Source organism: Xiphophorus couchianus, chromosome 16 (assembly GCF_001444195.1).
Source record: "Xiphophorus couchianus chromosome 16, X_couchianus-1.0, whole genome shotgun sequence".
In the NCBI taxonomy this organism is placed as follows: Eukaryota; Metazoa; Chordata; class Actinopteri; order Cyprinodontiformes; family Poeciliidae; genus Xiphophorus; species Xiphophorus couchianus.
Window position 1 is genome coordinate 3,364,087 of NC_040243.1, and position 26,724 is coordinate 3,390,810.

Below are 26,724 nucleotides of genomic sequence, written 5' to 3' on the forward strand. Positions count from 1 at the left end.
AACACGAGCAGACGCACGCAGACTGGTGAGTTAGCTATGAACTCACCAAGAACATTCATGCCCCATTTGTATTCCAGTTTTTTCCTGTTCACCACCACCGGCTCGGTTTGGTTCGGTGCCGTGACCGTCACTTGTTTCAACACCGTCTGCACCTACACGAGGATTTCAGACTCACAAAAGGTTTCTTAACATCTCAGCAGCTGAAGAATTAACTTTAACTTTACATTTTTATGCAAAATTTACGTTTTGCAAATTTTTGTGCTTCCATTTTGGCATTTTGGCAATCATTTAATGATTTTTGGTGTCTGGGCAATTACCATTTTCAAAAATCTTCTGAATATACTCTGCAAAAAGTATTTTGGTCTAGCTTCTAGTGCAAATATCTTAGTATACTTGAAATGAGACAAAACTAATTAACAAGTAACTTTTCAACAAGAAATATGAGTCAGTAATTCAAAAAGGTACTTTTTCCATTGGCAGATTACTTCACTTATAACATGGAAAAAATTCTTGTTATAAGTAAAATAATCTGCCAATGGAATAAGTAATATTTTTTATCAATAGTAAGGAATTATTCATTTTAACAACCTCTCATATCTTGCTGAAAAGTTACTTGTAAGTTAGTTTTGTCTTCTTTCTACTGCACTAAGATATTTGCACTGGAAACCAAAAATATTTGATAAGATTAAGTTTTTTGTACTGTCACAAATCAGCAGGAACTGAGCTTCACCTAGCAACCCCAGCAGAATGCCGCCCTGTTACCTAGCAACCCCAGCGGCATGCCGCCCTGTTACCTAGCAACCCCAGCAGAACGCCGCCCTGTTACCTAGCAACCCCAGCGGAGCTCCAGCATGTTTGTTCAGCTGATTTTACCGTTGTGTGCGCTGCATAATGCCTGCTGGAAAAGACCAGGTTTTTTGGTGTTGTTGTTGTTGACTCTAGGCTACGTTCTGGGTCGCATTTGTAAAAATCTGATCTGTGTTGTTCAGACTGTCATGGAAAGGTGAGTTAAAGATCGCATAAAGGTGGATTTGTGTCACTTCAGGCTGCAAGTGTGAATGTAGCCATGGAAACCACTTGCTGCATTCTTTTTGGTTGTGCAGGAGGCTCCACTTCTGCTTTTCAAAGATGTACAGTTGAATAATAGCCCATCTGTTTGCAGCCATTTTCATGTTTAAAATGACAAGAAGCCCTAAAACTAAACTGAATAAAATCTCATTATCTAAGAATGGCTGTATGCAAAAAGAAAAGTAATGAACATAGACCAATCCGAACGTGTTCAAGGAAGCATAATAGGTCACCTTTAAAGAGAAGGCAAATGGAGAACAAGAGCTTCTAACATAAAAGACAACAAAGAGACATAAAAGAGTCAAAAAGGCTGAAAGGGGAAAGAAGATTTCTTCCCACTTAGACATTCAGCCTTTTTATGACTAATGAATCCCTGATGCTTACACACAAAAGGAGCAGTAAAACAGAAATGTAAGGAGCGGTATTTGGGGGAGAAATGAAAGACGACGGATGGATTACCATGGGAAAAAAAACAGAATAAGGAGGTTTGATTTGGCAGCTTTCGCCAGCAGATTCCTCACTGAGGTAAGTGCAGATGTGGCAGAGCGCATTTTAAAAGAGAAAACTACTACGGTTTATAAAAAAAGAGAGAACACGACTTGCATCGCTTATGCTTGCAAGTCGAAGCTTATGCTTCAGTTCATTGAGGTTTGCCTCTCATAAGGTCACTCCACAGATTTAAATCAGCTTGAGGTCTGGACTTTGCTCTGTTGATGACCCAGTTTGCACCAAACTCACATTTGACTCTAGAATACTCCCACGTCCCGACCAAAGGACCACCCCTCCACTACCGTGCTTGACAGATGGTGGAGGGTGTTTTTCTGTTGTTTTCTCCAAATATTGTGCTGGAAATCATGGCCTATTTAAAGTCTTTATTTTAGTCTAAAAAAGTTTTATAGTTTATTCAGAAGCAGCTCTGCAACCTTAAAGAATATAGTCTATTTTTGCAATCAAGCCGCACTTTTTCTCATTGCCTCGTCATCAGAGTTTAGTAGTAACTAGTTACATTTACTCAATTACATTTACTTGAGTAACCTTAAAATAAAAGTACTTTTAGGAATGTTTTTACTGTGCTGTACTTTTTACTTTTACTTGAGTAATTTTATTATGAAATATTGCTACTCTTATCTGAGTAAGATTTCTGAATTTTCTACCCACTGAATGAAAACAAACATGTTTTAACAGGGGTACCTGTTGGAAGCAGGCCTGCACCAGGTTCTCAGGAAAGAGGTTTCTGATCAGGTCCAGGAAGGCGTCCAGGCTGCTGACCTCCTGGTTTTTTGTGGATGTGGACGTGGCGCTGCCCCGCAGTTTGGGGTTTCCCGGGTGGATTCCCAGAACCAGGATGACTCCCAGGATGGCGGCGATTACAGTGGTGGACATGTAGTACACCATGGCTCTGCTTCCCATCCTTCCACTGGAGCGAGCGTCAAGACCGGCGAGACCTGGAGGTCACAGCCAGTGGATTTAAAATGATTGAAGATAACTCTTCATTTTATCTGGTTTTATTTTTAAAAAAGCTCCTATCTAAAGGTGTTTTCACACCTGATAGGGGACCAAAATTGGAACATTTGTTTCATTTTCAGTTGTGGATTTATTTTACACTGAACTGAGCCAAATGATCCAAACCTGAGCACACTGCAAATACACAAAATCTTACCAAGCATTTTTGGTCTAGTTTCTAAAATAAATCTCTTAGTACAATTGTAATAAGACAAAACTAATTTACAAGTAACTCATCAGTAGGAAATAAGAGTTTTTTTTAAAGTAAATAATTCCTCAATATTGATGACAACGTTTTAGTTTCACTGACATTATTTCTCTTATGGGGAAAATGTTTTGTTATAAGTGAAATTATCTTCCAGCGAAAATAGTTTTTCATCAATATTAAGGAATTATTAACTTTTAAGGTAGTTTTGTCTTATTTCAAGTGTACTAAGAGATTTGTTTTAGAAACTAGACCAAAAATACTTAAAGATATTGTTTTTTCAGCGCCAACTGTTCCCCTCCTCGCCTATGGGGGCGCTGCACCAAGAACCACTGAAGGAAATGACACAGAGACCTCTGAAGAAGACGCAGACGGCCACTTCCTTCTTCATGAAATGTAAACAAAAATAGAGTGGCGTCAGATTTTAGCCACTCCACATGGTAAACTCTGTGAAGCCTGAAGAAGGTGCTGAGGGAATCCCAAAGGTGTGTTGAGAGAGTAAACGGCTAATCTGACCAAACAAGGGACCAAATGAAACTTTTAGCTCTGCCTCAACTGTCCATCAATCATTGGTTGTAAGTTTCCAGTTGTTGCACCAACAGATACTTGGACGTGTTTAAAAGCATTGCTAAATAACTACTCAAGAAGACTTTGAAAATGGTACCATGTCTCTAAAACATGACTCAAATATTCCAGGACAAATAAATTACTTAGCCATGGTTGGATTGTTTTAGGGGAAATTTCTACCACTTGAAATATTTTGTAACCTAAAAAGTAAACAAACACTTTTTCCTCTAAGGTTTCAAAGAGTTTATTGGTTTTTTAACCGTGCTCTCATTACAAAAGGTTAATTTTAAGCCTTTTAACCTTGCTAGCATCTGTTGCTAATTAGCTGTTTTGCTATGGTACATTTAATTTTAAGAAACTTGGTTTCTTAAGAACCTAATTAGGCAAATGAGCCTGAATACGAGCTCAGTTCTGGTCACCCACCAAGCAGTAAATGCAATCTCACGTTATCTCCACCCTGAAGCTTATGGTAGTGATGTAACATGGAAAACCCAAGCTAACCCTAAAGTCAGCGTTTATGAAACAATTGTCCTACTTTGTTAAAAAAACAAGAAGTAGGGCAAAGATTTATCCCTATCTGTGTCAAAAATGTTACATTTTATAGAAATTATAAAGATTTAAAGCATATGGCTACCACTTTATCTCACCTGTGAAACATGTATGCTAACTAGCATTAGCCACTGTAATGCCTGGTTGTATTGAACACTTTAATTCAGCATATAATGCAATTCTAAAACTGCACCTCTGTGACTAAAGTTTACTATGACGGAAACATCCTGATTCATCCCCAGAGTTTCCCTCCAGTCGCCGAGTAAAGGGATTACAAGCTCTGCTAGCAAGGTAAACACTTCCATTATTCACTCTGGGTGTGGTGAAGGTATTTATAGAAATGTGCGTGGGGTGTGTTTTATTTTATCAACAGAAGCACAGACACGTGAAAAAGTATACTTGGGAAAAGAAGTGAAGAAATATACCAGACTGTTTACAAAAGCAGACTAAAGCCTCTTCTTTTTGCTTCACTGGTATATATATTCACTAATGTACTAACAGCATAGCTAGTGTCTTGTTTAGCACCTTAGCGTTTAGCACACTTTAGCTAATCTGCTAATGTACAAGAGCTATGTTTTTGCTTGGTGTGTTAGCGTTTTTGCTAACTTTGAAAACACTTAGCATGATCAGCTTCCTCTAGATGAATTGTGCTAATTTGATACGCTGTTTTGTAAACTTTCAGTTGAATAAAATTTGATGAAATTTTGTCAGATGGGTTCTCTAATAGATTTCTTTGCCTTGAAAATGAATTTGTTTTAGATAAATAACATGTTATCTGTGTCTGATGTTATTTTTTGTTTGGTTGGTTTACGTCATAAGAACATTTTAATCATTTTACTGTAAGAATATATCAACCTCTAAAGTTCAAATAGCCTAATTGAAGCCAATTTTTTTGCTTTAGTAGATTTAGCTGACCTGTGATAAGGCTGGAGATGATTAGAGGCAGGATGAGCATCTTCAGCATCCTCATGAGGATTTCTCCAGGAAAGGAGACCATGGTGAGGGCGGCCATATCTTTCACCTTCATGTAGCGCAGCAGCATCCCAAACACCGCTCCCATGACAACACCTGAGGAATCATAAACACTCCTTAGTCATTTTCTGTTGTTTGAAAGCAAGAAGTAGTTAAAGTTTTCCAGAAGTGGGACTAATATGAATGTTGAAAGTTTCTAAAAATAGGTTTTTGTGATTGAATACACCATTTAGTTTTCAACAGAAGTCCTTAGAGAAAGTTATGTTTGTTCACATGTTCAACCGAGTCAAAAATTAGGAATTAAAAACATTTCAACACCTGTTTAGCTGAAGAAGTAGAAAAAAAACAAGATTTTCCATGTAGTTTACAGGCTCTGAGTGGAGTCACCGGCCAGTTGTTTTACATCTGAGATGTAAGAGAACTCTGACTAATGAGAGCCATCTACCGTAATGTAAACGACTTCATATCTGAGTTTAAATCTTGGTGACAAATTACAGACAAAAAATAACACACTTCTCAAGCTCTGCATGGACCTTTTTTTCCTACAAGAATGCAGCTATGGCGAAACATAGCTAAGTGTTTACAAAAGCAGACTAAAGACAACAACAAGCCGACACAAATCTTGTGGGAAAATGATCGTGGGGTTTGTACATCTTGATTTGCGTTAAGCAAGATTTGCTGCAAAACATGATTTAAAGGAAAAGACAACAAACTAGCCACTCAGCAGGCGGTTTGGGAAGTAAAAGCTGAAACTTGTTGTTTCCACAATAACACAGTGAAGTAGCCTGAGCTTTAAAGTGGGTTCATACCAAGAACAGTGAGTCCCAGCAGCAGGTTGTGGGTGCTACGGCTGCAGTGGCCGGCGTCTTTATATGCAAGGTCCGTGTTGTCATCTCTAGCGGTTTCCTCTTTCTCCTTGTCCTTTTTTGTGTTGGACTGGTTGGTTGTCGGCTGGTTTGTCATCCTGCCTGTGGAGAGATTGAGAGAGTTGGGTTTACTTTTAACAAAGATCCTCACACTTCAATCTTATAGTAAGTAGCATTAGCTTGTCAAATAATGCTAAAAACCGTATTAATTTTATTTAAAATTATTCTTAGATAATGAGATTTTAGTCTGATCATTTCAGAATGAGATGTTTTAGGGCATCTTATCAATTTAAATTAAAATAAGCACACTTCTTCCCGTACCCCTTTTGCCTTCGCACAGGAAAATGGCTGCCTTTACAAGCTGGAGCTCCACTTAGGTTGCTAGGTGACGGGCGGAATTCTGCTGGCGTTGCTAGGTGACGGGCGGAATTCTGCTGGCGTTGCTAGGTGACGGCACTGTGCCTGCTGAATTGTGACATTACATTCTGGAGGTTTTTGAAAGGTTTCAATTCACAGACACCGAAAAGTATTAACTTATTACCAAAAAACGTCAGTGTGTTAAAGCACTTTGGCTTAAAAAAAACTTACAAAAACATGCAAAATGTGACTTTTACACAGCAACTCCCTTGCAAATTAGCTTGTGCTATCGGTACTTTGATGCAAACATGGGACTACTGTTGTGTTCAGTTTGCCTATATTGATTTGTGTCTGTACCTATCAAATAAACTTAAATTAAATTACTTTTTTGAAAATTCAAGTAAAAATCCATGTTTTATGCGTTGCTTTTGCTTAATCTTCTGTATGTAATTTGTGTGTTTAACTTTTTTCGTTTTTCTTTTATTCACGTTGTGACCTTTGTCTTGAAAGATGCTATATCAATAACGTTCCACTTTACTACTGAAAACCTATGCAGTATCTCCATTGTGTATACAGAGTATTTAAAGAACAAGAACCTTCTGTTCGAGCTAAAACTTTACTGCCTTGTATCTGCAGGGTACCACAGGGTAAATGTTGGGTATCTACCAGAAGAGTACTTTAGGGTAACTGCTTTTAGCTCATGGTGTTGAGATGAGTGAGCCTGACTTATCTGTCATACTTAAAGTATTTCTGGGCCTGGACCCACTCGACTAAACAACTTTGAATCTATTTCTGGCAATCAAAATGCTTTGAGGATGAAATAATTCATAATGACAGTTCACAATACTTAGCATGCAGTTTACACGTCAACGGCATCCTCACCTGCTGTGTGAGAACTTTATTATGTTCCAACATGGAATCTAAATCACAGACACTGTGGGAGCCAATATAAAACATTAAAGTCTTTGCTGCTTCTGCATTGAGAAAAACGAGGAATTTAGCATTTTATATGTAAGATATACAAGATTATAAAGAAACAAAAGAGTTGTTTCAATAAATATGGCTTAAAGTGGTCTGTATAATGTTTTATGTGGAGTTATTGTATCCAGATCTCAACTCTTTGTGACTTATGTTGGCAAATTTGGCAGCTATTGCTCACCACAAACTGTATCCAGATGCCGACTCCTCTTATAAGTGACTTACTGGTAAATGTGAGGCGGCCATGTTTTCTGCCTGTAACATCAGTGGAGACGTGTCCCATTTATTTCATGCGGTGTCACAGACATAGAAGATAAAGATACTTTTCTGTTATTTTATCTATTCAAACACATAAATGCTCATATATTGGAACTCTGATGCTCAAATTAATTAAGATCTTTCAATTCTCAGGCTGTGAAACCAGCTCAGAGTTTTAACCTGAGCTAGGCAGGCACCCTGCCTACATCAAGGACGAGGCTTAAAGGTGACCTTATATGCTTCCTTGGACATGTTAGGAAAGGTTTGTGCAAAACCCATTCATTAAATTTTTTACATTTCTTAGATAATGAGACTTTAGTTTGTTCAGTTTCAGAATGAGCTAGTTTAGGGTGTCATGTCACTTTAAATCCAAATAAGCTTCTGCTGGAAAACTCGAGGTTTACACTCGCACTTGAAAATGGCTGCAAACCGATGCACAATTCAACAACCGTACATCTCTGAAAAGCAGAAGTGGAGCCTCCCGCACAACCAACAAGAATGCAGCAATGGGTTCCTGGATGGTATGTCACCTACAGCAGCCATTGTACCAAAAACAGCTTGCGTTGTTTTTAGAAGCAGTTGAGAGCCAAATTGAAGTGCAAATTGTGCAAAATTTGAAGTTAACAAGGACTTCTCTTCATCAACAAAATAAAAGTAAATTTAAAGGGAACCTATTGTGCAAAATTAATTTTTGCACCCATCTATGTTTCCATTTTGGTGTCTACTGCTTCTAAATAAAAACCTAGGCGCTTAAAAGAAACACCCAGTCATTTTCTGCCGTTAGGTTAGTATTTGTTTGGTGTCTGGAAAATGAGCCATTCCATAATCCTCCCAAATGTAATGTCACATTCGATGGGCACTGCACTGTTACCTAGCAACCACTTACCTAGCAACCCAATCATAATTCCAGGATGTTTGGTTACCTGGAAAAGACAAGGGTTTTGTTCTTGACTTACCATCCAGAAACCACTTGCTACATTGTTGTTGGTTGTGCAGGAGGCTCCACTTCTGCTTTTCAAAGATGTATGGTGGTATAACTGCGTGTCTGTCTGTAGCCAATTTGATGTGCGAGTGTGAACGTTGAGTTGGGGGGCGTGACCAGCAGCAGCTTATTTGGATTTAAAGTGACAGAGACCCTAAAATAGCTCATTCTGAACCGAGCAGACCGAAGTCTCATTATCTGAGAATGATTTTGTGCAAAATCAAGTAACACGTTTTTATAGATAATAGACCTATCCTTGCCTGTTCAAGGAAGCGAAGTAGATCACATTTAAGGCAAGTTACCAAGATACTCCTTTCCCCAGCTGATCCCCCTGGAATAACCAAGCTAGAAAGGATCCGTAGCCCCTTCAGGAAGTTTTGGGATGTTCAAAAGTACAAGGAAGCTCATTTTGACTAAACCTGACATTTTGACTTCAGATTCAAGGGAATCTTTCTCCATTCCCACTCACAAGAGGCAACGTATCCTGGGGAGATTGGAGTTGAGCCACATATTTCTGTTTAAACCTTTGCTTTAGGCACGTAAGGTTTAAAATAGTTGGTCTACACTTTGTTTTAGGAGGGATGATTGCATTCTCATGTCAGGAAATCTGCAGATAATTAGAGGTAAATACTGCTGTGCAAACAACGTACAGTGAGGCTTCAAGGAAAAACTGCAGCCAAATAAAAATAAAGGCTTTCTTCTGACAGTTATTTGAATCAAAGGAATGATTTATTTAAGGGGCGACTGTTTGATTTCTTTGCGTCATGTCAACATAAAAAGCTGAGCCTGCGGGAATATGATCCACCATGCAAGTATTAGATAATAACCAAAACTGATGGTTAAGGTAGAAAGACAAAAAAAGAATGTTTTGAACAAAATTAATCAATTAGATATATTGTTCTCCAACCATCTTTTGACTAAATGGTCAGACAGATGGTGCTGTTTGGGTTTGAATATTTACTAAATTACATCACTTGGGAATATTGACTCACTTCTGCTAATGCTAATATGCTAATAGAGGAGCTAATTTTAGGTTTAGCGCTTTAGCATATTTGCTAACTTTGAAATCACCTATCACACTTTGCTTCTCCTAAATTAATTTTTCTGGATTAATTATTCCTCTCCTCTCGTTCTCCACCCGTGTAGCAAATTATGTTTATGATGTACCCAGAATGCTTTGCTGTAAAACAACAGATATCTTATGGTTCTCCATTGACCATATAAATGTGCAACTTGTCATTTTGAAAATAAATGTGCTTATTGAAAACACATTAATTTTATTTCAGCCATTTTGAGATTGGTGTATTTCGCAAAACTGCACTGGAAACACTTTCCCCCCTCTCCCCCCATCACAAATGTCACATGACCAACAACCAGATGTTGCCTCTGGCAGAAACGACGAAGAAGAAGACAACAGGAAGTAGTTGGAGGATGATGGTGCAGCATGTTTTTTAATGATTGATGACATGAACAACTTATTCATGTGTAATTTTAATTGTGTTTCTTATTTAATGGAAACACCGCAATTAAAAAAATTTTTTTGGTCAACATTAGTGAAATATTGACAAAGTTTTACACACATTTGTGATGGTACCATAACATCAGAAATAACAAATAAAATGAATAATAAAGTTTCTGTAAATAAAATGATCCTTCAATAAATTAGACCAAAGCACCAGACTGAAGAATTTTGTCATTCAGATTTTTGTAGAAAAAGAGAGAAAAGAGAAAAACGATAAATCCTGCAAATGAAAATTATTGAGCTAATTTTAATTCAACATGCGATTAATTAATTAACTTATTTATTGCTTGTTGCGACTGACCTACACACAAATGGACTGGAATGTGTCGTCATCCTGGAACAGAATCGGCTGCGATTAGGTTTGGCAATCTGGGCAATAATTAATTTCCACAAACCAAAAAAACACAACCAGGTAAAAACAAATCTAAAAACTGAATGTATCGTCACGACAAAACCCAAAACCTACAACCTGCGTTAGCATTAATCTGCTGTGTTTTGTTGTCATTATTTACAATCCATCATGTTAGCGAATGACGAACAAGCGACGCAGTAATCTAAGGTCACCTACTGTTTTGTTTTCCTTCAGGGTTTCATCTCCACGCCTTCATCATCTCAGCGCCACTATATTGTCTGCCAGACCGAGTACTGAACTGAAACGGTGTGTTTTAGTGTCCTGCCAAGTTTCAGTGGAGAGAGATGTAATCCTCGATGAATGGAGTTATGAGAAAGCAGGGGGGGAGGGCGGGAAACTCTGTTGTAGTCATCGCAAATCCTCTTTCCAATCTTTACATCATTCTTAGTATGAACACTGTTTGGTGATGTCAGCTGGCCACATGGTCGTATTTACACCAATCTGAAGCGGAAAGGTCCATTATCGGGAAAATCATTTAGGAACGAGGTAGTTAGAGCCGGACGGATTTGGATGGGGGGATAAAAAAACTAAAGTAGAAAGGCGATGAAACCAGAATCGAGGCTGTAAAAACACCAAACATTACCAAGAATTTATCATCTAGTTTCTAATGTCAATATCTTACGACACTTGAAATAAAACAAAACTAATTTACAAGTAACTTTTCTAGATGGTATGGACTCTTGCTTTAGGTAAATAGTACTATTTCTATTAGCAGATTATTTCACTCAACAAAACATTTTTCCCATGCTAGAAGTGAAATCAACTAGAACTTTATCATCATTATTAAGGAATTATTGACTTAAAACTACTTCCTGTATCTTCCTGAAAAAATACTTCACAGTTAGCACACTTGAAACAAGGCGAAACTAAGATATTTGCACTAGAAACTAGACCAAGAATACTTGATGAAATTTTGCAGTGTTGCCTTCTAATTGCAACAATAAATCTGACACTGTTTCAAAAACAGGGCAGGTGCCAACATGTCAACATTTTCCTTCTGCTGCAGAAACTCTCAAAGCTGCAATGGCATATTAGAGCCATTATATATATATATATATTAAAAATAGTAGTAAATTTCCACCAAAATTTTTTTGCTTAATTTCAGAATTTTCTTTTTAAAATTTCTGTGTTGTAAAAGTTACAAATTTTCTAGAAACAAAAATCAGAAATTTGCAGAATAATCTCAGAAAGATTCTGGAAATTTCTGTGTTTGAAAAGTTGAAAATTTGCTGGGAAAATAAAATCATATATTTTTAGATGAATCTTATGAATTTTCTAGAGAAACAACGAAATTTCTGTTCTTGAAAAATCAAAAATTTGCTTTAAAAAAAACAAACAAATTTTTTAGATTAATCTGAATTTTTCCAGAAAAAAATTTCAAAACTCCTGCTAAAAAAATTAATTTTGAGATTAAATCTCAGAAATTAAAACCACACACACACACACACACACACACACACACACACACACACACACACACACACACACACAAAAGAAAAACAATAAAATATGTTAGTTTGAAAATTCAAAAATGAGCTAAAAGAGAAATTTTGACATTAATCTCAGAAATGAGTTTCAAAAGTCAAACATTTTAACCTTTCACATTTCCACATTGTTTCTAGTACATTTAAGAATTTTTTGCAGAAATTTGCTCCTGTTTTCTATCTAAACAGCCCTAATACGCCGTCTCACAAAGCTGCCTCTAAATGTGGAAAAACAATAATCGAGGAATCGGCTCGTCCTTTTGGCTCGACTTCTTACGTCTCTAAAATCTTGCCAGAAAAGTCAGAATTTATATGAACAGAACCGACGAGCCTGTTATATCGCATTACATCTTAGGATTCCTAATAACACAGAAATTCAATTCGCTGGGTTCAGATAGGTCAAGCAGCTTAAAGTAAATCCTGGATTTTCTCCAAACATGACAGGTATTATAACTCAGGCTGGAGAACAAAAGGTTTGTCGCTTCGAAGGAGGGAAAATTTGATTCCTTGAAGGAGATTTGGGAATATTTTCTGATATTTAAAGCTCTGGAAAAAAGGAGAAAAGTGTAAAACATTTTATTGGTGGGTGTAAACAAATAAACCTGTCATATGAAGATAAAACAGCAACCAAAAAAAATTTTTTTTAAATACTGCAGCACAAACGCTTTGGTTGTAGTGAAAACCAACGTAGAAACATTTTTGTAAGATTTTATACAATTTACTTTAAAACAGGGGATATGGCAAGAATTAGGAGAGAATTTTAAATTTGCACCTTCATTAGATTGTAAATTGGGATAATTCAGGCTTGACCTTTCACCTCATTAAACTCTTAGGTTTTGCCACAGTACTCTTTATGTTGATGTACCTCATATTCAGAGTACGGAGGTTTTTAAGTTTTGGACCCGGTGCGGTTTGTCTGAGTGTCTTTATTCGAATCATCCTACTCATTCAGAAATTCAGAGAAGCTTCTGAAATAATACTTTGAACATTGATTTATATGTTAAAACTTTTTGATTCAATAGAAAGATCACATATTTGAAACCTTTAATGTAAAAAGAGCCTGGAGTTAGTTTTATCTACAAACAGTCCTGGGCTCACGTCTGCTAATGCGCTAATAGCGAAGCTAATGTTTCACTTAGCGTTTTAGCTAACCTTGAAACAGTTTAGCTCACTAAATAAACTCTAAATTGCTAATTTTTTCGGCTGTTTTGTAAACTCTCAGTTGATTAAAATTTGACATCCGTGTTGAAGTTTTGGTTAAGAATTCTTCAAGAAATTAGACGTTTATATTCATGCTTTTATTCTGAAGAGGTGAAGAAGATTTAAGGAGCAGTTCAGTTCCCTGTCTTTGTGTTCTCTCTCCCTGTCTTTTTTTCTAATAACTTTAGTTTAGAAAAAATAAATAAATACAGGAACAAAATAAAACAGACAGTACAGGCGTAAACAACAAAATCGTACTATTATTGTTATACTTTCTATCTTAGTACACTTGAAATAATACAAAACTAACTTACAAGTAAGTTTTCAGCAAGATATAGAAGCTTGTTTAAGGTAAATAATTCATTTATATTGATGAAAAAGTATGAGTTCCACTGCCACCGTTACCTAGCAACACCAGCTACGCCCAGTCCGTTACCTAGCAACCCAGTTCTAGTTCCGCTGGCAGATTATTTCACTTATTACATAGGAAAATGTCTTGTTAAAAGTAAAGTAACCTGTCAGTGGAACTAGTACTTTTTTAAAATCAGTGTTAAGGAATTATTGACTTAAAAAAAAGCTTATATACAGTATCTTAATAAAAAGTTACATGAAAGTTAGCTTTGTCTTATTTAAAGTGTACTAATATTTTTGTACCAGAAACTAGACCAAAAATACTTGGTAAGATTTTGAGTTTTTGCAGTATTTGAAGTCAAAGGATCCAGAAATAGATCAAAACAAAGAATATACCACACTAACACAAAGAAGGGGAGTTTTTAGAACAGAAAAGGGAAGAAACACAATATTATTAAGTTTAACAAGAGTTTAAAGATGGGCCTTAATCTGGGTTATAATTAATATGTGTGTTTTTGCAGTGAATTAGTAAATTTTAAGAGCAGAAATGTATTTAGTTTTGTTTCATTAGTAATTATTTTGTTTGAAGTCTTTTAGCATAATTGTACATTTATTCTTTACTGTGTCAATTATAAGCTCAGAGGGTTTGTTTCTGGGATAATCCTTGATTGATCTGTAATAAATCTTAATCTGAGAAATATACAGGATCAGCTTGCTTCTAAACCTCTGAATTTATCCCTTGATAACTGATTTTATTCAAACTAATCTCTTGTGCTGTTATCCCTCTTTTAACACCTTCTGAAACGCGGCTGGTTTAACCACAAAAACTGAGACAAAGCTCAAAGTTTTGATAAATTACAGTTACAAAACGAGGTGCCTTGAAGTGCAGATTCTGTGTAAATGATTGCCGAGACATCTGCGTTCATCCCCAGCTACGGGCGTGTTCGAGTGTCTGTGCGTCTCAGAGGATTATTTTCCAGCGGTTGATTGTTTGGTGTGAGCTTTGGATCGAAAAGGATCGAGAGGTAATCCCCCGCCCCGCCCCGCTGCCAAAACCCGTTTAACAGAGCGAGAGGAGGACGGCGGCTGCAGCGACGCTCTGCAAGTCAAACAAGACTGAAGGACAATTTGTTTCTGTCAGTTTAAACGTGAAAATTAGGAAATAAATCATCCAGATATGCTTAACAAGTATGATGATGGAAATTTAGGATTTATCTTAAACACTGCAAAAACACAAAATCTTACTACATTTCTTTGGTTTAGTTTCTATCCAATATAAATTTGTAATTAAAAAAAAGACAAAACTAACTTTCATGTAACTTTTCATCATGATATTTGACCTTGTTTTAAGTCAATAATTCCTTAATATTGATTTTAAAAGAGTACTAGTTCCACTGGCAGATTTCATGGGATATTTTTCCCATAAGTCAAAAAATCTTCCACTAAAACTAGAATGTTTTTTATTAATATTATAAAATTGTGCCTCATCAATTTATAAAGCACTTTATTTTTTCATGTTTTCTATTTTTATACACTGTAAAATCACTAAATTTGACCAAGAATGGTCCAGTTCCTAATGCAAATATCGTAGTACACTTGAAATAAGACAAAACTAACTTACAAGGAACTTAATATAGATGGTTTTTCATCAATATTTTCCCCACTAATATTGTGAGGAAAATGTCTTGTTATAAGTGAAATAATCTGCCAGTGGAACTAGTACTTTTCCACCAATTTTAAGAAATTATTGACTTAAAACAAACTCCTATATCTTGCTGATGACTTAGTTTGGTAAATTAGTTTTGACTTACTTCAAGTTTAGTAAGAAATTAAACAGACAGCGGCGGCTCCGGTCCAACCAGGGATTGAATAGTTCTGGGGTTTTCATTATAGCACAGCAAAAACACAAAATCTTAGCAAGTATTTTTGGTCCAATTTCTGTTTCAAATGTCTTAGTACAGTTGAAATGAGACAAAACTAACTTACAAGTGAGATATATGAGTTTGTTTTAAGTAAATAATTCCTTAATATTGGTGAAAAAGTAAACATTCCACTGGCGCCGTTACCTAGCAACCCAGCCTATCACCTAGCAACCCAACCTATCACCTAGCAACCCAGTTCTGGTGCCACTGGCAGATTATTTCAGTTACAATATCAGAAAATTGGCTTATTAGTGAAATAATCAGCCAATGGAAATATTACTGTTTTTTAATCAATATTGAGGAATTATTTACTTAAAACACGCCAATATATTGTACTGAAAAGTTACATGTAAGTTGGTTTTGTCTTATTTCAAATGTACTGAGATATTTGTACTAGAAACTACACTAAAAATATTTGGTAAGATTTAGTGTTTTTGTAGTGTTGTGTATTATTTTGTTGTGACTTTTTGTTTGTCTAATTCAGTTTGTTTAAATTAGTTTTTAGAGCTTGTTAGCTACTTTTTATTAGTTATTATGAGTTAAATATTGTTCAGTTTGTATTAGTTAGGGTAGTAGTTTTAGTTTTTCCATACATTGGTTAAATTTTAGGTGCAGAATTCACAAAGTATTGTATTATGATTATGTTTACATTGATTGGGTATTGAGTCTTCAATAACCGACCGATTCTGGCGTTTTCCTCCAACTTTTGCCGCCGCCATTTTGTGGACGAGCAGAGTATGGAGTGCCGTAGTTTGTTGACAAACTGACATAAACTGCTTGTGTTCACACATCAGTTTAAAAGGCTAATAAATAGTTTTAGTTAACAATAACAACCTTGGTTGCTGGGTGTTACTGAAGGGAAATTTGCTCAATTTGATATGAATCCATTTTGAATAATCCCAAATAAAATGTGCACAGGAACAGGTGGCTCTAATTTACCCCATAAAGGGTTAAAACAAGTGCAGGCCCATTTGAGCCTGACCTGAATGACAGCGACAGTCTATGACTGAGTTCATATGAACCATTTATTCAGCCCTATGCTTTGCAGGAAATATTTGCTTCAAAGTGCAAATGTTGTCTTTAACTGACCAATAAGATCTTACTTATAGAAGATTTTCTGATAAATTCATTGTAATCTCTTTTGGTTGCCTGTTGGATTATTTTTCACTTTTTCTGCTTAAAAAGAGCTAATCTTGTCAGGATTTGAGTTTTCTGCGTCTCGGAGTCTCCATGTTGTCCTGGCTTCCCCTTGATTGTTCCCAGGTGTGTCTCGTTCCCTGATGACCTCCTGTATATTTAATGTCACCTGTGTCTCTGCGTCTCTGTCGGGTCCTTGTCAGTGCATTCTTGTCCATTCGTGTAGCGAGTCGCTACCTGTGTTGAGCCCCGGTCTCCCACTCAGCAGTGCTGCCTGGCCTTTTGGACTGTTTTTTTGTGGATTGTTCATCATTAAATACCATCATTTCATCTCATCTGGGTCTGCTGCATTTCCCTCACCGCCTTTCACCACCAATTCTTGACAAATCTATTTAATCAGCGTTATAAATATTTACTGATACACTGCAAAAACAAAATCTTAACACGCATTTTTGGTCTAGTTTTAATGTGAATAGTAGGAATAAGACTAAACTAACTTGAAAGTAACCTTTCAGTAAGATATGGAGTCCCAGCATGTTATTGTTTTCATCTGGAGGTTTTGCGCACAACACTGAAACACGAAAAGACGATTCTTTCACTTGCTGTCTGTAGCCGCGCTGCCACGGTGGAACAACGCCATTAACAAAATGAAACCTGGAGATGTTGGTATGATTAGTTTAGTGCAGCACAGCAAAGGGAAAAGTAGCGCAGATAAACTGTTGAGGAACAACTCAAAACCACCTTTTTCCTAGCTCTCCGTGTCGGCTACATTACATTCAGACTCGTTGCCATAACAACCGACAACAAAGCCACTATATTTTTTTTAGGACTCAGCACCATAAAAACATTTCCCACACAAAGAACAGAACATTCAGTCTGTTATGGATTTATCTTTTTAGGCTTGATGTTTATTTTGTGATTATTAATAAGTGATCACTGTGGTGGATTAGCTACCGCTGCTATTAGCTAATGTAATACTGTGGTGTTTGATTAGCTAATTTAAACACAATCTACTGATCTGTTTGTGTGCAGTTTGTCTTTTTTAATATTTCATCTGAACCAAAACACCAAATTCCACAGCACACCTACATGCTGATGTTGTCAAAGTCAAGCTAGCATAACTGAGCTACTTCCATTTCCCTCAATATTTTTTTCTTAGTTAAAACTTTTCCTGACCTTTTTATTTAGTTGTCACAGTGTCAACAATTAGTAGCAAAGCATGGCGCCTTTTTTTTTTTTTTTTTTTTTTACATAGCAGACATACTATTAAGATTTAGCTCGTTAAATTGACAACTTAGCAGCTAAAACCATTGCTAATCATCATTGGCGAGCAGCTTTTTGCCCTCCTTTTTGCGGGTAGATGGGGGCAGGTTCTTGTGCTTAAATAATTCCTTAATATTAGTGAAAAAGTACTTTTTATAAGTGAAATAATCTGTCAGTGGAGCTATTACGTTTTCATCAATATATTAAGGAATTATTTCCTATTTTGGATTGAAGTAATCCGACAATAGAAATAAAAAAAAAAAAGATAGTAGTTGATATTCTTCCGTGTGTGCAAGGTTTTTACTTTGTGGAACCAGAAATCCGTAAAATAGTTTATTTATTTATGTGTTTTTAAGTGTTTTATGTTGAAGACCTGAATCATTTAGGCTTCAGGTACCTCCAGGATTTTGTTCAGATTTTAGATTGGAGCTGCCGTGTGTGTGTGTGTGTGGGCGTGTGTGTGTGTGTGTGTGAGTGAGATAAAATCCACGCATGTGCATGATTGTGTTCAGTGGACACATGTCAGATACACACCAACACACACTCTCATGCCCTCGGCCGGATGATAATCGCAGTGTATTAATCTGTTGTTTGAACTCCTTAAGCACAGACTGTCTATCACATCTGCTCTCTTCACCCCGTAAAGCCCTGCTATTAATAAACTCCCTCATTTCCCCCATTTTTATCACTTTGATCTGCTCTTCCCAATCCAACAAAACTGAATTTCACACAGCTTATTGCCTCCGTAAAGTAAATTCTTCTTCATTATTCCTCTATACACTGCAAAAACACAAAATATTACTAAATATTTTTGGTCTAGTTTCTAGTCTAAATATCTTTGTTAAGTTTGAAGAAAGACAAAGCAAGTAACAAGATATAGCAGCTCATTTTAAATCAAGTATTCCTTTATATTGATAAAAAAAGAATATTAGTTTCACTGGAAGATTCACTTATAACATGAGAAAAATGTGTTATACGTTCAGTAACCTGCCAATGGAATAAATACTTTTTAAAATCAATATAAAGGAATTATTGACTTAAAACAAACTCCAATATAAAGCTGAAAAGTTACTTGTAAGTTACTTTTATAGACACCATATTATTATTATTGTGGATAAAAATAAAAAAGGAGGAATTTTTTTAACCTAAAAAGTCAAAAATTTTGAGATTAAGCTCAGAAATTTTCTTTGAAATATATGACCTCCAAAAGTAAAAAAAAAGACATATAAAAATGAATCTTATAAATTTTCTAGAAATAAAACTTTCACTTTTCTGAGTTTGTTCCAGTGGAACTTCAGTGAGTGTTAATCAGTATTAATACATAATTTACTCAAGACCAGGTCCTATATTTTGCTTGTAATTTGGTTTTGTCTTATTTAAAGTGTCTTAAGATATTTGCACTTGAATACTTAGTAATATTGTGTGTTTTGCAGTATAAACCTCATTTGTTGGTACATTTTACAGGGCTTACACTGCAAAAACTCCAAATGTTACCAACTATTTGTCTAATTTTTACTGCTAATATCTTAGTATGCTTGAAATAAGACAAAACTAACTTAGAAGTAAATTTTCAGCAAAATACAGAAGCTTATTTTAAAAATATTAACCAAAAAATAATCAATATTAAGGAGTTCATATTTCTTGCTGAAACATTACCTGTAAGTTAATTTTGTCATATTTCAAGTGTACTAAAATATTTGCAGTTGACACTAGACAAAAATACTTGGTGAGATTTTGTGTTTTTGCAGTGTAGAAGCATGGAGGACATGATTAATAAAGTTGTTTTTGAATTTATGAGTCAGGGAAAAGGTGAGCAGGCTTACCTGTGGTGCGTTAGTGTCTCCCATCCGACTGGAGCGAGGCATCGGGAGCGACGCAGAGCGCAGCGATGTGCCGATGAAGAGGCGACAGGAGGCAAAGCCACAGTCTTTGCGTCATCTGAGAAAATGTGCAGATTAATACGACAGCTTGTGGCTCCCCTCCCTCCTTTCCGCTCCGTTTGTCGACTCACTTCTTTTTTTCTTTTCTTTTTCCTCATTTTACAAATAATCTGAGCTACAGAGAGGAGGCGACGATCACGTCTTGCCAGTAGAGTCGTAATAGAGGTATTTTTAAAAGTTGAAAAAAATGTTTTGTTTACAAATACAAAGAAAAGACACAGAATGCACTAAAAAAAGAGAAAGGAGCTCCAACTTAAACATATTCATCCATCCATCCATCCATCCATTTTCTGTTCACCCTTGTCCCTAATGGGGTCGGGAGGGTTGCTGGTGCCCATCTCCAGCTACGTTCCAGGCGGGAGGCGGGGTTCACCCTGGACAGGTCGCCAGTCTGTCGCAGGGCAACACAGAGACATACAGGACAAACAACCATTCACACACAACACACACCCCTAGGGAGAATTTAGATAGACCAATTAACCTAACAGTCATGTTTTTGGACTGTGGGAGGAAGCCGGAGTACCCGGAGAGAACCCACGCATGCACAGGGAAAACATGCAAACTCCATGCAGAAAGACCCCGGCCGGGAATCGAACCCAGGACCTTCTTGCTGCAAGGCAACAGTGCTACCAACTGCGCCACTGTGCAGCCACATATTCATTAATTTGTTAAATTTAATTGAAATTTATTCATGTTTTTAACTGAACAACTTGATCATCTTAATATATTTACTTTGATAAACATGATAAACATTTTTTTGTTCGATCACCTGTTTTCTTGGCCAACAGTAGCTTATTTGCATTTAAAGAGACAGGACGCCCTAAAATGCTCATTGTGAACTTACCAGACTAAAATCTCATTATCTAGGAATGATTTTTTGTTAAATGTGTAATAAACATGTTTTGTTTAGCCCACAGACTTATGCTAATCTGTTTAAGGAAGCATAAAAGATCAACTTTGAAAAAAGGTGCTGTCAGTATCCTCCCTTCCACAAGAGGGAGCTATGACTCCTGTTGAAATCCGACCAGCAGCTTCCGCCTTGTAAGGTGCACTGTGACAGATATCAGTGTCAATCATGAGGCCTGGAAAAGGTTGGAGGCCCCAGGGTGGAGCCGGAGTGTGCTGCACGTTCTCCGTTCTCGCATTCATCCTCCAACCGCGACACTGCAGCGGTACGCAGAGTTAGAAACAAACCAATAAAAAACAGGAGGAGTTTTCTTCCCACAGAGACGCTGATCATAAAGAACGCTTCTTCTTACCGAGCTTAACGGCTGAGCCCGGAGTGATTTATGAGTGTAACGTCTCAACTGTCACATGAGATGCTGTATAACAACGTAACATTCCCGACACTTTCGAACCAGCCTGTTTACTTGCTGCGGTGGCAGATAGAAGAATCTATATTTAAGAGAATGTATTTATAATAGGCAGAGTTAAAAAAGCATTTCTTAAAACACTGGTGTGTGATTTGAGCCTCCCTAAAGTGGGGGCTTGTCATCACTGGTTGCTGAGCTCATGCTAATTATAGTAAAGAAGACTCAACACATTTGCTAAATATTTGGGTCAGTAAGATGTTCAGAACATCAGAAATCTTTACTTATTTACAGAGAAACATTTTTTTCTTAAAAACAAGACTCAGATTGTGCAAATACAAACTCATTAATAAGAATATGGTTTGTACATAACTACACTGTAAAAACATAAAATCTTACCCAGTTTTTCTTGTAAAAATATCTTAGTACACTAGAAAAAATACAAAACTGCCTTTCAAGAAACCTTTAAGCATATGTCTTATTTCAAATAGACAAAACTAATTTGGCATTAGTTTACTGAAATATTTGCACTAGAAACTAAACAATAAGTAAAATGTTTGTGTTTTTGCAGTGTAGTTAATTTACACTGAAAGAGGAGGAATAAAACTAGCAAAAACACAAAATCTTACCAAGTATTTTTCTAGTGCAAATACAGTATGTTATTAGGCTTGAAATAAGACAAAACTAACTTACAAGTAATTCTTCATCAAGATAAGTTAAAAACAATTCCTTAATATTGATGAGAAAGTTCTAGTTCCATTACAAATTATTTATTTATAACAAGGGGAAAAGTATTTTTATAAGTGAAATAATCTGCCAGTAAAAATGGTTCCTTTTAATCAATATGAAGGAATTATTTACTTTAAAAAAATTCCTCTCTCTTTCTGAAAAGTTACTTGCAAGTTAGTAGACTTGAAATAAAGCTAAACAAAGATGTTTGCACTAGAAAGTAAACCAGAAATACTTGGTGGTTTATGTGTTTGTTTTTGTAGTGTAAGCCAGACTTTAGAAACTGGGTGCTGTAGATTATCATCTATGGAAGAGTAAAGACGCCTAAACATCTAATCATGCAGAGCACATTAAAAACCACTCTGATTTTCCGAGCTTGAATGTTCCAGCAGGTTTACCGTCGTGTGATACTTAGAAATATTTCAGAAACACAACAACTGCTTTTCAGATTGGATAGATTTAAAGAAATCAAATCTGCAAAATAATGTTTGAAAAATTACAGATTAAATTTACTGACATGGTCCAATCGAAGTCCAGAGCCTCACTTCATTAAATTGTGATTAGCAAAAAGTTTCTCGATTGAGCGATCATCTGCGCACCATTAAAAGTAAACTTTTCCTAGTTCCAGGTGGTGAAATGTAAACAGGAAGAAGCTTTAAAGACAAGGAAAAATACAGGTTTTTGAACAAAACCAACCACATATTTGTCAGGTGTTTTTATTTTGAGTTTAGTATCAATAAGAAGTCTACAATTATATATTTTGTAAGTTTATTTGATAGGGACAGACACACATCGACACAGACAAACTGAACAAAGCAGCAGTCCCATGTTTGCGTCAGTGCAATAGCAGCAGCTAATTTGCAGCACTTGTTCCTAGATGGGCTTTTAAAAAGTACCTCTAAAAGATTGAAGTGATAATCATTTAAAATAGCACATCATAATGTTGACAACATCTACAAACAAACAGTGAAACATAAAACATCAAAAGTTCTGTTTTTGACGTAACCAGAGTTTAGGTTTTTTTTTTAACGTACTAAAACTGGGCTTCTTTAAATTACCGTTAATTTCTATTTGGAGCCGTGTTAGAGGCAGACATTTTAAACACAAACATTTGGAAAGTAGATGCAGCTATCAATCATTTATTTAGTACACTGCAAAAACACAAAATTTTACTAAGTATTTTTGGTAGTTTCTAGTGCAAATATCTTATTACACTTGAAATAAGATCAAACTAACAACTAACTTTTCAGAAAGATAAATAAAGATAAATTATTTTTTGAGTCAATAATTCCTTAATATAGATAAAGAAAAAGTATTAATCGAAGTATTAGTGTAACATGGGAAAAATGTCACATGTTTACATTTCTTCATGAACTGTAAACAAAAATGGAGTTGCGTCAGATTTTAGCATTTGTAAGATTTCTCTTGTCTGTGGTATTTAATTTCCCTTGGGATTAAGAAAATATTTTTAGTTGAATTTAACTAAATTGGTAAAAGATCACGAGTCATTTCTCCCGCTAGCTCTACTCGCATCTTTGTTTTGGTTGTATTTACCCAGAATGCCCTGTGCTGTAGTCCACTTCCTGCTTTTGGAGCGGTCTCCAGTCCACTTGGTGTTCACATATGGTTTCAAACTGCACCAGAGTTCACTTCAACCGAACTGAGGCCGAGGTTTGTAGTTGAACCAGTTTGTTTATTGGTCTACATTGGAGTTCGATTACACATTCAAACTTCCTACAATAAACTGCACTTTATAGGCAAACCAACCAGAGTTCGATTAAAGCGGACTAAACGGAGCTGGTATGAAGCTCCCTAAAAATATGTGTAATTATGACAAAATATTATCTTAAAAATAGAAACGATCCCCAATGTCGAGTGAAGACATCACATCTTCAGAACCAATGCTCTTCTTATTTGCCTATTTCTTTATTACTAACAGTCCAAACAAAAACAGAGTTCAAACATTACTGCGGCGCACACATCCTGCGTCTCCCTCGGTCCCACAGGACTGACAGATGGAGAGGGGCAAAACAGCTTGTACAACCGGGCCGGGCCCTGCTTTGTGGAAGTAGGTGCTCTGTAAGGCAATCCTCTACTAATTGCCAGAGTAGTTCAAACACAAAGTCTGCCACTGAAATCCAATACAGCTGGTGTTGTACAGTGAGTAAAGTTTACAATGTGTAACATTTTAACCCCCCTGGCAAGAAAAAGGGACAAATATGCGACTTATGGACGAGGAGGTGAGGGCGCCGAGGGGAGGATGAGTTTTAAAAAACCAGAAAGACAGCGGAAGGTGTGGAGCGTGCTGGCGACATGAAAGGCGTAACTGTAAATAGAGCATTCAGTATTTAGGCTGCATGTCTAATGAGGAGTGCAGCCGCTGTAGGTGGACCGAGGCAGGCAACAGGACACCAAGGAACGAGCGATAAGGAGATGAGGAGGAGGGATTGAGAGAGAAAGAGAGAGGAGCTGTAAGAGGAGAGGCAGATGATGTAAACAAGACGTGCAGAATCCGTCTGAAGCCATTTTATAAATGACTGAACATCCGAAAGGTCAGATATTTAGAAAACATTAACTCACTTTTTGTAAAATGTAAGGAGTGGTCTTATGTAAAATTAACTTTTTTGTGCTTTAAATTATGTTATTCTCTCTCCAAAAACAGAGCTGCAGTGTTGCTTTAATTCTTTCATGCATGTTTGAGAAATCCTTTAATCTCCATGGATATTCAGCTAAAACGTCTGGGTGGGCCTAGCGCCGCCCTCGAGGATGAAGCTCCTCCTCAGAGCTGCAGTTTCCAAGCGACTGCTCCTTCAGACTAGCCAGCAGCAATTAGCAAACACCTGGTGGAACTGCTGAGCTCATTATATGAGCTACTGCTCAGTGCAACGCTGGTTAAAAAAAACACGTCGTTAAAGGGTTAATAGAGGACAGATGTTGTAATTTGACTTATAATAAGAAATTATCTACCAGTGGAAACAAATACTTTCTATTGAATATTAAATATTTACTTTAAACAAGCTGCTATGTTTTGCCGAAAAGTTACTTATTTAGTTAGTTTTGTTGTATTTCAAGTGTACAAAGATAATTGCATTAGAAACTAGACAAAAAAATACATCTTGTGTTTTTGCAGTGTTCAGATTATTATGTAAGAATATGATAATTGCTGGATATAACATATAACATTATTAGTAAATTATTGATGCTGGTTTTGTTTCTTGGTAAAATTCAGAGAAATAATGATGACGAATCTGAATTAATACAAGTTAATAAATATTTAATTTCCCTTCGGGATCAATAAAGTCTTTTTGAATTTTAAATTGTTCATCCACTGCTATTAAAATTAAACACATTCTGTATTTATGGGTTAACTATTAAATACGCGTTTAGCTTTTATATGTACGGATTACACATGTAATAAATGTAAATGATAAGGAGTTGGAATATTGAATATTTAAAACATTATTATTCAAAAAATAAACAAACAAAACAAAACAAAACACATCGCATGTCACCCAAAATCTAAACTGATTTTGAATGGGACAGAACTGCAACGAGTTTTTAATTGAACATAAAACAGAATTAAGTCCTCTGTAACGAGGGCTGGGCAGCTCTGATGCTCAGATTCCCTCGCTCCTTTGAAGGTGAACATTCCTTACACTAATTTCAGTTTCGAGCAGGAAAGACGTGTAGGCACATGTGTTGTTTGTTTGTCAGAGCAGCAGCGTGTCAACATGGCTGCGCATTTCACCTTTAGTGAGTGTTGCTTGGCCTCGCACTTTATGAACCGGTGAAGTTGTATTTCAGGCCAGGTTTCCGTTTTCCAGTGGTGGGATGTAGCAAAGTACTTTGTCACGGTACATAAGTAAATTTTTCATATATCTGTACTTTACTTACAGGGAACCTGTTATGCAAAATTCATATTTTGCACGTTTCTATTCTTGTAAAAGCATCCCACGTGCTTTCAAAAGAACAATCAGCAGTTGTTTTTTTGGGGTTTTTTTAGCAATGAGTTCATGTTGTTTGATGTCTGGAAAATAAGTTGTCTCAAAAGTCTTCAGCATGTAATGTCGCAAATCAGCAGGCACTCCATCGTCACCTAGCAACCCCGGCAGAGTTCCGTCCGTCACCTAGCAACCCCAGCAGAGTTCTGTCCGTCACTTAGACGCTAGTTTTGTTTTTTGGTGAAATTTAAAGAAATAATGATGGAGGAATTGAAATTAAACAGATGCTATATTTATGAGTTAACTATGAAATAAGTTGAGCTCCAGTATGTTTGGTCAGCTTGTTTTACCACTGTATGTGCTGTACAATAGCTGCTGGAAAGACAAGTGTTTTCTTGTTGACTTACCATAAAGAAGTCAACAAGAAAAACACTTATTGATTGTGCTGGAGGCTCCACTTCTGCTTTTCAAAGATGAATATACGGTTGTATGATTGCGTATCTGTTTCCAGCCATTTTCATGTGCGAGTGAAACCATTGAGTTGGAGGGACTGATTAGTGTGAAAACATGTTCAATATTATTTAATTCTAAGTACTTATCAAATGCAAATGCAGAAATTTATTAATATTTAAACTGATGTTAATGGGTTTCAATACATTCTGGCAATTTTAGTTTCAATAAAAGCAAGTACCTTCTTTTACTCAGGTAAAAATGTTAATATAGTACTTTTACTAGAGTACATTCTTGTCTGTTTATTTGTACTTTTACTTAAGTGTTTGAGTACTCCCACTATTTGTTTACTGTACATATCCTACACATGTGCAGAGCCTGTCTCTGCCACACCGACCCACGAAGTTTGGCAGCAGACAGGAGGTGATGCAGTCATCAGAGACGCCCCCTGCCCCAGCCCACCTCGATGAACGGCCTCACCTTTGACCTTTTACCCTGTTGCCACCAGGGCTGGCGACTGGGGCATTTCCAGGAGGCTCTGCCTAATTGGGTCAGATTGCGCGGAGAGCAGCATTACGCCTGAAATTGGAAACACATGCAGCTATATCTCAGTGTGCATGTGGTAATGGTGGCACTGGAGTTGAAAGTGGTGGACGAATTTTGGGAAATAATTAAAAGCAATGAAAAAGTGAAACTAATCAATGAAAGAAGAGATGATAAACATCTGACACTGACGAACCTGGGAGAGGATGGAGGTC

At 36.5% G+C, this 26,724-nt stretch overlaps 1 protein-coding gene across 2 annotated transcripts in view; it reads right to left on the minus strand.

Annotated features, from left to right (window-relative positions):
• Positions 1-19,568, minus strand: part of slc1a9 (solute carrier family 1 member 9) — a 36,252-nt gene extending 16,684 nt beyond the window's left edge. The window contains exons 1-5 of one of the 2 annotated variants that reach the window (XM_028041334.1): positions 19,420-19,568; positions 5,674-5,832; positions 4,808-4,960; positions 2,260-2,513; positions 47-152 (exon numbers count right to left, since the gene is read on the minus strand). In XM_028041334.1, coding sequence (XP_027897135.1) covers positions 47-152; positions 2,260-2,513; positions 4,808-4,960; positions 5,674-5,827 — 667 coding nt within the window. In that variant the 5' untranslated portion in view covers positions 5,828-5,832; positions 19,420-19,568. Of the gene's footprint in view, positions 1-46; positions 153-2,259; positions 2,514-4,807; positions 4,961-5,673; positions 5,833-19,419 lie in introns of those variants that run through there. The other variant, XM_028041335.1, reaches the window with a different exon arrangement.
• Between the last annotated feature and the right edge of the window lie 7,156 nt (positions 19,569-26,724).